The 15086-nt window shown below is 41.6% G+C and overlaps 1 protein-coding gene across 1 annotated transcript in view; it reads left to right on the forward strand.

Annotated features, from left to right (window-relative positions):
* LMF2 (lipase maturation factor 2) overlaps window positions 1-15086 on the forward strand; it is a 698972-nt gene that overhangs the window by 133276 nt on the left and 550610 nt on the right. The window contains 1 exon segment of the mRNA XM_044088653.1: window positions 8814-9067. Within this exon segment, the coding sequence (XP_043944588.1) occupies window positions 8814-9067 (254 nt within the window).

Consider the following 15086-nt stretch of genomic DNA (forward strand, 5'->3'; position numbering starts at 1 on the left):
TGCAGGCAAGCAATGATTTTGTGGGAAACTGCTCTCAGTTTACAGCTACATCTTCAGGCAAGGTTTCTGCCGGGAGCACAGAACTCCTTAGCAGATGCGTTGAGCAGACGAATTATGTATCCCCACGAGTGGAAATTGGATCCTCATGTATTTCAGAAATTGACAGTGTCATGGGGAACTCCAGACATAGATCTGTTCGCTCCTCCACTAAACTACCAGCTGCCAAAGTTTTGCACAAAAAGGTTTCATCCCACAGCCTGGAAAGTGGATGCTCTTTCTTTCAAGTGGAACAATCTTCATGTGTATGCCTTTCCACCTCTGCCTCTCCTCCCAAAGGTACTCCTAAAGGTCAGACAGGACAAGCCAAGGATGATTTTAATAGCTCCAGATTGGCCTCGACAGCATTGGTACCCTTTACTGAGAAGTCTGGTACGGGAGCCTCCATGGCCTTTGCCTTCGATTCCACACCTGCTGTCTCAGGAGAACAGTCATTTACTCAATGTCAAACTTCACTCTCTTCACCTAACAGCCTGGCATATTCTGTTTTGAACCCTGGAGGGTCTCGACTTCCACAGCAAGTTTTGAATGTTATTTTGGAAGCCAGAAGGCCTGGTACAAGGAAAGTGTACGCAGATAAATGGAAGAGATTTTTATTTTGGAGTGCAGCAAAGGAATTTGATGTTTCTGAGCCTAATTTAGGTGTGGCTCTTCAATATCTTACTGAGTTACTGGACAAAGGTTTGTCCTTCTCTTCTATTAAGGTTCATGCTGCAGCAATTTCGGCTCACTATGACTGTGACCCACCATTGTTTTCTCATCCTTTGTTCAAGCAATTTCTTAGAGGGGCAAAGAATATAAGACCCCCACGTAGAGCTCCTACTCCTGCTTGGGATCTCAATTTTGTGTTGGAGAAACTTACTCTACAACCTTTTGAGCCTGCAGCTACTGCCGAGATGAAATATTTATCATGGAAGACTGCTTTTTTGTTGGCCATTACCTCTGCAAGAAGGGTTTCTGAATTACAGGCCCTTATGTCAGTTGAGCCTTTCTTGATTTTCCATAAGGATAGTGTATCTTTGCGTACTAATCCTTCCTTTATGCCTAAAGTGGTTTCTAGTGTGGCTTTAAACCAAACTATTCATCTGCCTACTTCTTATGCAAATCCTCAAAATAAAGGGGAAAAGATTTTGCACACTTTAGATGTACACAGGCAGTTGCGATATTATTTGAGCAGAACTAAAGGGTTCAGGCAGTCTCAGCAGTTATTTGTTTCTTTTGCTTTGAGTTCTCAGGGCAAGCCTGTGTCAAAACAAACTATTTCTAAGTGGATTGGGTTTTGCATTGCTTTCTGTTATTCCCATCATGGCAAGGAGATTCCAGCTGGGATTAGGCCTCATTCCACTAGGGCTACTGCCACTTCGACAGCTTTTTAAGGGGGGTGGCAACTAAGGATATTTTGGAGGCAGCTACTTGGAGTTCAGTGCATACTTTCTCTAAGCATTATCACCTTCCACTTTACTCTAAATCTAGGGCTGGTTTTGCCACTGCTATTTTACAGGGCATTTTGGCAGCTCCTGCTGCTTTATAGTTTTGCCATCCTCCCTTACCTCTGCTTTGGGATTCTACCCAAGTGTAAGGACTGCAGCAATGTGAGATGAAGAACATAGTACAGTTTTGTACCTACCATAAATGTAGATGTTCGAAGATCCACATTGCTGCAGTCCAATTTACCCTCCCTCCTTCCCCTCTGTAGTTAGAGGCGGTTGTGTGGGTTGGGTTGTAAATATTGTATTTATTGTATATATTGTACATTTTGTGAGTGCAAGGGTGGTTGGTTGGTTGTTTGCTGTCTTTTGGTTTTGACCTTTCTTTTGGGGTCTTCTGACATCTGGGGCAAGAAAAGACTAAGGATATGACGTCGGTCATGCGCATTTGTACCCTGACGTCCTGATGTCAGTCTAATGCGCCTTGACCGACGTCAGCCTTATACTTTGATATTCGGGCCGACCGAGGACAGCGGACTACCCAAGTGTAAGGACTGCAGCAATGTGGATCTTCGAACATCTACATTTATGGTAGGTACAAAACTGTACTTTTTGCCCACTGTTAGTTGCACATGGATGGTCTCAGATGCTTCGTGCAGTGCCACTAACCTGGAGGTGTGGGTATCTTTGAATATGGATACTCCCCCCTCCTTTTGTGGTTCGGTCCGAGTTTTGGGACCGAAAAGCATGGTATGAGGTATAACCTGGTAGTGCTGGAGTGCTCTCAGGAGCCTTGAACCAGGTTTCTGTTACTGCACAGATATCGATATTCTCCATACTGAGGAAAGCCTCGAGTGCATGCATCTTGAGGTTTAGACTTCTGGGGTTGAGCAGCATTACCCTTGGTTTCTTTTTCCTTGTGTTGTCTATGGAGGTGGGTTTGTCTTTTTTGAGCCTTGCCTAAAAAAGGCACTATGGGGGTGGCAAGAGCCTTAGCCAGTATTCGAAAGCCCAGGGGTGAGAGGTGCAAGCCGTCCTTAGCGAAGCAATGTGGCTTGTCGAGCATGTCATCCCAGGCTGACAAACACTGGATCCCCTTTGAATGACACCAGTACTTTAGCCACTTGTTAAAATTTATCATTTTATCTTTATACTGCGGCATCATTCTTGGTGAAGGTAAGATGCTACTCAAGGTCCGGGTCATACCAGCTTGGGCTACATGATCAGAGAGCTTCTCTGTCTCTTTTCATGTAGTCCAGGGAGGTGCGTCTCAGGTCATTCACACCAGCATGGACAATGACGGAGGCATATTTGTGCTTGCTTTGGAGTGACCTGAGTGCTTGTGTTGTGGCGGATCCTGGCACCTGACAGGCAGCTTACAGTGACCATCTTGTTCAACCTGGTGAGTGGGACGTCAGTGTGTCTGACAAGAGAGTCACCTATTACAAGTGTATTAGGTGTGTTGTGTAGCCTTAAGGGCTGTGACTGTGTTGCACACTGACTTTGTGAACTATGTGATACGTGGGTGGTATTGTGGGGTAGCGGTTGCTTGGATGTCTGCTTTGGAGGTCTCTGCTGCTTGGGCAGATTTTTATTTAGAGCCTCAGAGTATGTTTTTGTGTGTTTGTGTTTGGTTTGCTGTTGCGATAGGTCTATGTGAGACTGGATTTGTGGTGTGTGTGGTTACCTTCTCCTCCTGACTGACTGCATCAGTACTAGGTTGAGAGAGCTCAGCCTCCAGTTTGGCTATATAGTTGCATGTCTCACATATATTTGAGCTTGTTGGGAGGAGGAGAGGGTGGTCTATGTACATAAGGCAGTTGTAACATTGCCTCAAGATTCCCAGATTCACCAGCTGGACTGGGGAGTAAACCCGAAACTGACTTTTGGACATTCCAGAATAGTATAAGGAACTACTTTTTGACTGATCTAAAAGGACCAATAGGGAGCAAAGTACTTAAAGGGAGTAGAAGAGGGTGTAGTGCTTTAGTTTATTAATGCTTACTTATAAGATTACTTATACGAGCAAGTGCAGGGCTTTACAATGAAAATAGAGTGCTTACTTTGAGATTTAGAACAGTTCTAAGGGAAAAAGTGAAGAGCAGACTTTGTGGAGCCGGGAATAGTTCAAACCTGTTTAAGCGGCGCTGCCCGATGCTATGCGCAAAACCGTGCTAATACGGGTTTTACAGCAGGGAAACTGAAAGAGCTAGGAATTGACCCAAAACGGCCAATAAGCTACTAGTTTCAGGGCTTAGACCACTCCTCCAGGGACAGATAGGCTGCTCAAAGCTTCCCACTCTCACTGGTGAACAGAGAAGCTTCCTTGTATCCAAGTAAGGATATGGGCAACGCAGAAACTATTACCACGGTCCGGAATTCAGCAAAACCTGAAATCTGGACTAATCTAGTTCAGCAAAGGCGGGAAAAGAGAATTTTTTTTTTTTTTTTTTTTTTTTCAGGAAACCGCATTAAAACACACAGAAAACACTGTAAATGCTATAAACAGGCTAGCACACTTTAGTGTGTAGCCTACAACAGTTATACAATACAAAAACAACTTCAATTGATATAAAACAAGTGCAAAAACTGTAAAAAGCAGAAGGCAAATGCAATTTAAACATTTTAAAGCACAGATCAGTTAGAAATTCAATTTTTAGGTGGGAAAAGGCAGTCTGAGCAAAAAAACAGAGAAAAAAATACTTAAATCTGGAAAAGTATCTCTTGGGTCTAAAGGACTCAAATCTCATTATAAATTAAGGAAAGAGACCATGTTTTGGGGCACCACTGTGAATAATGGCCCACATTACATTGCTAAAAATGCAGTCCTGTTCTTGACACTGTGGACTAGTATAAAAATTTTGGGCTCACCACTGATAACCAGCCTCATTTTCTGTGAGCATGTAAGTGTTGCTGTTAAGAAATGGATAAAAAGCTGAGTGCCTCATACCAAATATTAATGCATTTCTGTCCCCTTTATCACAGTTTAAGCTGGCAAATATACTTCTACCCAAACTCTTCTCTGTTTTAATGCTATCTGAAACCTTAACAACACTGTTAACAGTAGCCATAGTGTGTTTACAGTATAAATTTAGATATTTATAATAATCTGCTACAGAATCCCATACCCAAGTATTCCCAATTAGATGTCCCTTAATAGTAACTAAATTATTATACTTTGTTTTATCATATGCAGAATCCTCAAGTCTTGTGCAAACAAACAAGAACAAACACCAAAGTTGGTTAAAGTGCCCCACAATACTACCTCTGAAGAGAGTGAAACTGGGGTAACACTGCCACCTCAAATCCCTTCTGAACTTTCATGTTGTATGGGCTAAGTGTATGCTGGGCAGGAGCTACAGTCCTTGGATTCTCTCCAGTGTCCCGAAAAATTTATTTAAGTCTAAAATATGATGGCTACCATGTCTATGGTCCCTTGGGTCACATCACTTAACATATTTTTAAAGGGGAGCAGGGCACACAAATAAACTGTTAGTGCAGTACGGGCCTTGCAGCATGCACCCCTAGGCATAGGCTTCAAATTTAACACCCCACTGAGCAGAGTTGTGTACTAGCTCCCCAGACCTCTTTATTGCCTTTCTGTCTGGGTTTTAGTACCTTCAGTGCATGCGTGTGCGTGCGTGTGTCTACAGATTGTAGATAAACATGTGTAATATGTAAACGTGTAATATGTATGTATACGTGTGTGTGTGTGTGTGTGTGTGTGTGTGTGTATGTGTATATATATATGTGTGTGTGTGTGTGTGTGTGTGTGTGTGTGTATATATATATATATATATATATATATATATATATATATATATATATATATATATACAGTAGATTTTTATGGTGCCGAGGTGCCAGCTCGATGCCCAACCTTCAACGAAGGCACGCCCATTCACGCATGTCTTTCGAATGCTGTTTGACCATGGGGAGGACATGCAGACTCCACACAGAAGGCGCTCCAGCCGAGAATCGAGAACCACTTGCTGTGAGGCGACAATGGTACCACTTCACCACCGCGGCTTAGAAGTATATAATAGTTTCAATTTATTTTTAGGGAAGGCTGCCAGTATTCTCCAGCACTACAGCCTGTTATAGTAAAGTGCCTCTGCCCAAATCTTGTGAATAGGGAACTGTCAGTGTTCCACTCCTGTTAATAAACCAAGTGATTTATTAACACAAATGATTGTGTTTAGCAACGTAGTCTGTCTATTTAAAGGTGGATGCCAGCGGTTTGTCACCATTTAGGAATAAATATCCTCTTAGCAATTAATAAGTAGGCAGTCAACTACTTTCCAAAAAAATACTCTGGGAGTACTCACCAAGTTCTTTTAAGTGAAAAATAAATGTACGTAAATAATGAGTTAAGCAGTGCAGTTAAGTTAAATATGCAGAGAAAATGGAAAATCACTTTGATCAATTGTTTTGCAAAAATATATCTGTCTACAACTAAACTTTCTTCAAGTGGTCTCATTTAGAAGTTGCTGATTTCCAAAAGACCTCACAGGCAGAGACATAAATGTAGAAAAACGAAACTTGTAGGTTTGTACACCACACACTGCAGAGTAGCTCTCCCCCTGACTGGTTTATGCCTTTCATATAATATAGAACCACAAATGTACTGATTGGTAGGTAAATGTTAAACTTTGCTTACGTTTTTTTTTCTTGCTGCGTAGCAATCTTATTACAGAATTCTCAAATTGTGCTTTTGCAGCTTGTTGCTTCCTGTCCTAGGAATACATACAGATCTTTTAACCACATGCAGAGTTATTAGTTTCATTTTCTTGTGTGTGTATGTGTACAGTACATTCACATCTTGTGTATATTTGCTATATTTACCAGCAAAAAGCAGTTCTACTTCATGCAAGTGTTCACATTGTTAATGCCATTGAAAAATTGCACTGAAGTTTGTCACGTATTTTTCGTTTGCCTCCTGCAGATTTTATAAAGCTTTCATGTAGCTCAGTGTTCTGCCAAGTCTGACTAAAAGCAGTAATGGCACATTTATTCTCTGATGTCACACAATCAACTCCCACTCCAGCCCCTGCAGTATCCCGTTTTGTACTACTTAACTGTAGTAATAATTTATCAGCAGAGTCGTGCTTTTTATGCCATGCCAAATAACCATAGAATAAGAAAAGCACGTAAAACAAGTTCAGAAAGTTTTACTCCACCCTTCTACCTTTAAGGTTGCTGTGTCCACAATATGGAATAAAGCTGTCTGAACTATTGTTTGTCATGTTTCATATTCTCTCATGGCCTTTTCTCACTACTTCATCAGTTCACACTCCTCCTACTCCTTTCTGGTCACTCTCCTCTGTTCTTTTCATCCCCTACTTTTCCTTGTCTGAGTAGCTATACTAATAATTTATAGTCATCCTTTCCAGTTTTTTGTTTTGTATTTAATTTATTTTCTGAAGAATGTGTAAATAATGTATCTGTATACTTTTATTTTTGTTTTAAGTCGTATGCAATGTATTATTGTTTGCACCTTGGACATTTTCTCTCTGGGCCTCTGCTGAAAATGGACAAGTATCCAGTCGGACAATCCTGGTCAACAAATGTAAAATAAAATAAATAATTTTTTGTAGTTCTATAGTCAGGCTTTGTACCATTGTTCACTAATGTCTCATTGCAAGTCTGATCTTCAGTACTGTCCATGACTTATTGCTGATGTACTGTTTCATTGTTCATGTCTCCTTACCTGTCTACAACACATAATTACATCTCGTTTGCTATAGCTACTTTATTCAAATTTTATTTGAAAAGTTCTGCATTGTGCAACTGACTCACAGTAACTAATTGCATGTTTCAGAGTTTGATATTTCAACAAACATGTATTACTGCTCATTCTTTAGTACTGTAACTAATCACCTAATAGACGTTATTATAAATACATATATAGCAGATACCTCCTGTTTACTTATTTGTCTAATCCTTATGCATGTGGATTTTATGTCTTCTTCTAGTGTTGTATAGTTGCAACATTCAGTAGAAAAATACAGGATATACATCGTATTATTTTATTCTATTTCATTTTTTTTACGTCTTCTTAAAATGCACTCTACCCAGTTAGGCCAACCAAGTCAACAAAATGGAATAAGTGAATGGGGGGGGGGTGCTGCTTTGTAGCTTGTGATGGTAGCATTTAGTGCTGAAACCATGAGTACCATCCAGCTGACCATAATGAATTATCTGCTCAAGCATTTGATGGTGCCGGCTGGGGAAGATAGGTGTGCCCATCCCAAGGAAGGACTAAGTATGTACCTGTGACTTGGGGGTGGGGTACATTCATTAGCCTTGGCAAACCACTGGTAATGGTGATAGTCTGCATAGTTGAGAGCATGGGGGCATGTAACTACATTGGTGGTATTGTGAACCTCCCCAGTGATGTGGGTTGATGAATCCTCTTCCTTTTGGGGGGGGGGTTAGGCTAACAGCAGTGAGCTTGGTTGCTGGCATGCTGCCTAGGGCACAGATTCCTTGTTGTTTGCTTGTATGACCAACCCAGCAAACATCTCTCGCCCTTGTGCATCTGGAGGTAACTTTCCACATCTGGAGAACAAATGGACTTAAGTCCAGTTACACGAAGCATGATGGTCAGCTGGCAGATGAGGAAAAAGTATTACAGAAAAAAGTAAATGTTGTGTGGTTTGAGAGGATTGTGGCAGACACCATCTTCGTGTTTAGCATGGTGGTGGGTGGAAACCTCAATTCCCAGGGGAGTAGAGGCTCCCATACTGTGCTAACATTGCTGTGTCCATTTGGAGCACAGTGTATAGTTTTAGAAGCCATGTTTATAACCAAACTTAGTTCTGATGGAAAGTTTACGCACTGATTTTGTATTTGGAAAGTAGCAAGTTTGCCCAGAAACCTTATGAAGGCATTGAATGTTTCATCCTAGAGAACAGGAGGTCTTTTGGTGTGATCAATCCATGCAGATAAATCCTAGTCATTATGGAGTCCAAATCTGTTCTGTTAATGAAGCAAAAATCTGAAGATTTTTATAACATGAATGTGATTCTCAGTGTAATTCATTTAATTATGGATTTTGAACAGGTATGTGGCTTGGCTCATGTTTACCTTTTTCCAGCTATAAATCCAGAAAGAATCTGGGAAACTGTTCTTAACCCAGAGAAGAGTCATGCACATTGTGTTTTATTGATTACTTGATACAAGAGGGTTGATTTTTGGGGGGGTGGGAGTCAGCAAAACTGAGGAAATAAAGGTATCAAAAGATTAGATACTGTGGGGTTATTTTTCTTGCTTAGCAGTGTACAGGTGCCCTTGCTGATCTTTCTGTCCCCCATTGTCATTTTACAGGTCTTTATGGAAGCGACGGAATCCTTCCAGCTCGCAAAGTACTGCGCTACACTGGCAAGCCCCTCCTGGAGCAGCTGGAAGATATGCCGACATTACTGTTATTAAGTCCATACGTAGGACTGGACACTGAGCAAGGGATGGAGTTGTTGTGCCTCCTGGGAATGCTAATATCATTTGCAGCCATAGTAGTGGAGTCCTTGAGGGACAGCATTGTGTTTCTCATTCTGTGGTGTCTCTACTTTTCCCTTTACCAGGTGAGACGAGCATCTTCTGTAAAGAGTGCATTTCTTAATTGAGGTGCATTGAGGTGTAAAACATGATGAAACACTGAAGCAGCTCCGACAGTAGTTATATTGTTCAGTTACTTAATAAACTGTCTTTTTCTAGCTGTTTTGATTACCTTCGAGATGTATTGTAGCGCACTGTTAAGCTGTTTGTGTTTTTTTCCATTGTATACAAGTGTGCAATTTAACACTTTGCTCCTGAGAAATTAAAGAGCTGTGCTGTGCTGTTCTTCACTGTCATCTGATACTTAAGAATCTGAGATCTACTTGCTAGCCTGTTTAGTTTTTCTTAGTTTCTGGCATATGCTGTCCACAGTTGGTGAATAGTTAAGCTGTGCACATGAATAGTATTTCACTCTCATAAGTCTGGAATGGCAGGCGCATGTTTCAGACACAAACTTTACTATTTATATTTGTATTGCTCAGACTAGGATGCCCTTAAGGGATGTGCATTTCGGTTATTTAGTGGTGTTAATGAGAGACTGTGGGAGACACCACAGCACCGCCTTTTAAATATTTGCTTCCTGTCAGCTTTTTTGGAAGGTTTTTCTTTTTTTTTTTCCTTCTTCTTCCAATGTAGTATGAAGTGAGGATTGCTCATTACTTTTAGACGTAGTAATCTGTAAGGGAGAGGTGGGAGTGGTGCCTGTTGACTGTAGTACTGGAAAATTGTTTTCCTGTTTAAGTCTTCTGCAGGTGCCATGACTCAGTATTGTAATTTGGTCTTCTCTTGTGTGATTTGAGTAGGCCACCTATGTGTCCCATCTGCTATGCACATGGAATATTTTTTTTGGTGGGGGAGCAAATGATGATTCTCATTAGCTTTCAGCATTTCTGGCTTACACTGTGTCTGAATTCCTCTCTTTCAGCTGTACTTCAGATATTCGCTACAAGTATGAGACGGTGTTCAGCTGATAATGTACTTTTTTTGGGATGTGTTAGGCCTGAAAGTGGTCTGTGTCAGACTGCATTTACCTGGCAAAGCATTAGAAACGTAGGCCCTGATGAACCCAGTCCTTTTGTGTAGTGATTTGCTGTTTTGCTGACTACTGGTATAGTTTTTCCTTTTTAAGTAACAGCTGCATCATTATGGCCTGTGCAGTGATGTTTAAGGTTTTTTTTATTTTATGTGAGCTTACCGATTAGTTCCCTGCTGGTATTTTTTTGGCCCATAACCAACTTTGGTAGTTTCTCATTATTCTTGGACCAGTTCAGGTACATCAAGAAGAATGAAGAAATGAGTTCAGAAACTTCTCTCAAGCGTTGTGGTGTGATAATTGTGTTACTGATTCTTTGGTTTTATTTAATCCCCCGATCCCAGATTCTATACTAGACTTACAAATTCCTTTTCTTTGGTCTATCCTAGCAGTAGCTAGGAAAGTTGCAACTAAAAGGAAATGTAAGTCTGCCCTCTCTTTTTTCAATATTTGTCTGTATAGATAAATCTGTATATGTAAAAAAAAGAATTGCTAACTTTGAAAATGAGAACTCGAAGTGCCACTCGGCAACTTGTATCCTGGCAAAAACTAAGTGATTTACTACAAAAGTATTAATGCTTTAGTCAGTGATACTACTATCGATCCATGTTAGTCTCTTCCTTCCTCCCACCTTCTCAGTCTTTGTTTAGTATTGATTTTGTATTCTTGTGTTTTGGTGTCCCTACGTATATGGTAACCTCCTGTCCATCCCATTCAGCTGTTGCCACACTTGTTTGCTATGACTTCTCTTTTTGGCATTGAGTGTTCTTGTCTGAGATGACTGTGTTAGGCCTCCCTGTGCTGCTCTTCCTCCTCCTCTTTGTTTACCTGCGTTTAGTTTACTGATTTGTTAGATGACTTCAGTAGATTGCAGTAATTTTCGTTAAATCACTTTACTGGGAACCTGGCTGTGGTTTACTTTGATTACATTTTTCAAAAATTCACTATTCATTCTTCAGTTGTTCATTCAGTGTAGGGCTCTACCAGCTGTCTTGGACTCTCTTTCTTCTGTTGTCTGTCAAAAGCCCTGAGCGCATTCATAGCGAGTCTGCATGCCCCTGTGCAGTATTCTTTGGCAGAACTCATTTGGCCGTTTAGATTTTTAGGGGAACAGGACTGGAGGTCTATCTTTTTACTCTGCCTGCCCTCGTTCTGACTTGCCCTTGCCCCCAGTATGTTGGGGCACACTTGTGTACTCTTTGTATGTCTATTTGTCCACACTGTAAGAGTTGTATTGGAGATGGCAGTCTGCTACTTTACAGCATAATGAATACTTTTCTCAGCTGCTGCCAAAGATTACAGATAACATAGCATATTACCATGTCATGTCCCTAGAGTTGAAGGTTTGGCAGCTAGCCATTTCACATAATTTGTCCTTATACCTGTGCAACAGGAAACATGAAACCTTGTTCACTCGTTATATAGTGTGGGATCAAGACCCCCTGTACTATGAGATGGCTTTTTTTTTTTTTTCATTATATGTTTAAATAATACATAGTTTGCTATGAGACTGTATCTTGGTTTTTGTTTAGTTTGTACTGGGATTTGGGTTTTGTGTATTTAAAAAAAAAGGATCTAACTCTGCTTACTTGTTTGTGCTGAAAAAAAAAAAAAACAGATTTACTATTTCCTTCTACGATAATCTGGAAAAGACCTATGAAGGCAGCAGGTGAAAAACAATCTACAATGAAATGCTGCTCCCCCACACTTTTGGAAGGGTGTGGGGGCTACTGTAAGATGCTTTTGATATTCCAGGTACAGGTATGCAGAACATGCAGGCTTTTGAGGTGGACTGGCTTACAGTTCCTAGATGTTCTTCGTGTTTCATTGTTGCAGTCATTACATTTGGGTTATCTGCCTGCAGGTAGCCCTCAGCCGGCCTGAATATCAAAGTCTTGGATCCCTGTGTCGGATGTTGTCTCTTCTTCCATGATGTCAGGTCGTCAGGGGTATAAAACATGCAGCCAATGTCATTACATCAGTCTTTCTTGCAATGCGGTGCCTGAAGCAGTTCGCAAGTGCCTGTCGGCCGACTCCTGAAATTTTCGTTTTTGTGTTTCAGAACCGAAGTCTTCAAAAAAAAAAGCTAAGTACCCCATTGGGGATCCTTTTTCTTGCTCTAAACCGATGTCAGTAAAAGTTAACAATTGTATTACCCGTGGAAAGCAAATACCTCAAAGATTTTCATTCATACTGCATTCCTTGCTTTAGGCCCAGGCCACGACGTCCCTCACTGTCGGTTTTGTGCCTTATTCAACCCCTGAACTATTCGTCATCAATTTATTTTTGCTGCAAATTATTTTGGTACTCTGTTTAACTATCCAGAAATAGCTTCGGTAAGCCATCAGACTACTGACATTCTGGAAAAACGTAAAGATAAAGACAGAGACAGAAGCATAGGTCCAAAGCTGCCGACGACTCTTCTGTTAAGCTAGTTGCCAGTTCACTGGTACTCAATGAGGCGCTTTCACAGCCCTGATACCCGCTACATCAGATTTGCAGGCCTTCTACTGAGACTCATTTGGAGTCTGGTATGCCACGAGATGCTTCTTCGACTATGGAACCTGCAGATGTCTCTACGTTGGATGGGTCCGGAGCTGCTGTGCAGGCACAGTCTTCTGAGCGTGTATTCAGGCCTACTGACTTGCATTTCAAACAGACACCATCTTCTTCAAGGCCTAAAACTCGACCCACGCCTAGAAAACTGAGGTCCAAACTGCATGGTCAGGCCTATATACCTAAAAAACAAAGATAAGAATGGCTGAAGACTTTATTACTTTAATTAGGCGAAGCCAGCCTTCTCCCTCTGAGACCTAGAACTGATTTTCCTTCTGATTCTTCTGATCAGGATTCTGAAATTTGTTTTTTCTGATTACTAGGATTTGCCCTTATCTACCTATGAGGATTCTGATGCAGAGGACTCCATTCCCTCTGCTTCCCCTCCAGAAGATTTTTCTTTTGGTGAAACCTTGCGCACTCTTGGGGAGCATTTCCTCTGGGAAAGCCAGGATTACTCTGGCTCCAAAAGAGGCTTAAGCAATTCTTACTCCTCCCTCAACACAGGCCTTTAGCTATCCCTCCTGTCCTGGACATTGTAGATGATGCCTTCTTGAAATCTAGCTTGGCCCCAGACACTTTACCTCCAGCTCCCAGGAAACCTGACAGGTAGTACAGAGTACCTGACTCTCACAAGCTCCTCTTCAAGAATCCTACTGCGGACCCAGAGTCCATTTCCCAAGGACATAAAGGCATTAAGGCTACTACTGCCCAAAACCCTACCCCCTCTGATAGAGATTCCAGGGCCTTGTACAGATGGGGGTAAGAAGGTATACACTTCTGCTTCTTTGGCCATTAGGGCCTTAAACTTCCAGTTTCATATGTTAAAGTATCGGCAGCATGTTATGGACTACTTAAACAGAAAATGATGTTGATTCCTGACTGTGCTGAAAATAAAGAATTGCAAGATTTAATGCATTCTGCTGAACAAATTGGTAAACCTACTTTGCAGTGTGATTTTGACTCTAGAAGCATCTTGCAGGGCTGCTGTCACTGGGTCTGTTCTTAGAAGGCATGCTTGGCTTAAGGAGCAAAATTTGCCAGATCATGTTAGCTAAATTACTGGATACTTCCGTTAACAAAGACAGCCTGTTTGTCAACAAAGCAGAAGTCCTTAAAAAGATGGAGGAAAAAGCTAAATCTGTGCAAAATGTTAGATTTCCTGCAAGTACAGCCTCCCAGATTTAGTAGGCATTGGCCTTCTAAGAATTGGTCCTTTCCTGTGTTCTCAGTCCAAACCCAGGAGCAGCAGACCATCTAGGTTACAGTCTCAGGGTACTCACAGGCCTAAGCAGTGGGATGCTCCTACTTCCAAAGCAGGAAGTAGTAAGACATCCCCCTATGGAAAAATGTCACAATGACGTAACCTTAAACCTTCCAAGCCCTGCTCAACTGCCTGCTCCCTTAGGGGGAAAGATTGCCTGGCATGCAAAAACTGGGAACTCCTTACCCAGGACAAATGGGTTTTAAATATAGTTTCCCAAGGATACAGATTTCACTTCCAAACCTTACCAACCCCAAACAGTTGGCCAGACCTACCCCCAAATCAGTGGGCAGAGGCTCAACAGCAGGTGTTCTCTCAAAGTATCAGGGCTATTCAACCTGTCCCAGCAGAAGAAAGGGGACAAGGTTTTTACTAAAGACTTTTCCTGGTACCCAGAAAAGACCGCTCCTGGCATCCTATCCTGGACCTCTCTATTCTAAACACCTTTTTGGTAATCACAAAATTAAAAATGCTAACACTTCAACAGCCGCTTCTTATGCGAGGCAAAGATGCCTGTTTGGCAACCTTAGACATAAAGGAAGCTAACCTGCACATTCCAATATTGCAGGAAATAGCTATGCTTCAGAGCAGGCTCCATGCACTGCACTTCCCTTTGGCTAAGCTACTGCGCCTAGGGTATTCACAAAGTGCCTAGCTCCAGTCATTGCATTTTGCAAGCAAAGAAATATTCAGATATACCCATACCTGGACGATTGTCTAATTCAGGCAGAAAGCCAGGACATGCTACTAAAACATCTGGAATTTGTAAGGAAACTTCTAACCTCACTGGGGGTACACCATAAACGAAAATAAATCTCTTGTACCCTGCAAACAAATTGTATTCCTGGAAGCAAGCTTGAACGCAACTTCCCAGATGGCTTACCTCACGCCAGCGAAACACTTGACAGCCTACTTCAAAGACCCAGCTTTCTGCAAGGAAAGTCCTGCAAACCCTGGGGTTCATGGCCTCTTGCATTCTACTTATTCCATATGCAAGACTGCATATGAGGAAACTACAATGGTATCTAAAAAGCCTATGGTGTCAACATTCTCAGGACCTGGAATCAACGATTCCTATCATTCCTTGTATAAAGACAAGAGTTCCTTTGGTGGGCAGAGGCCTGCTACCATAACAAGGGGCTCCCATTCACTCTACACCCTGCTGCCCAAACCCTAACAGACGCATCAGACT

The sequence above is a fragment of the Protopterus annectens genome, chromosome 11.part0 (genome assembly GCF_019279795.1).
Source record: "Protopterus annectens isolate FY-2018-M chromosome 11.part0, PAN1.0, whole genome shotgun sequence".
NCBI lineage: Eukaryota > Metazoa > Chordata > Ceratodontiformes > Protopteridae > Protopterus > Protopterus annectens.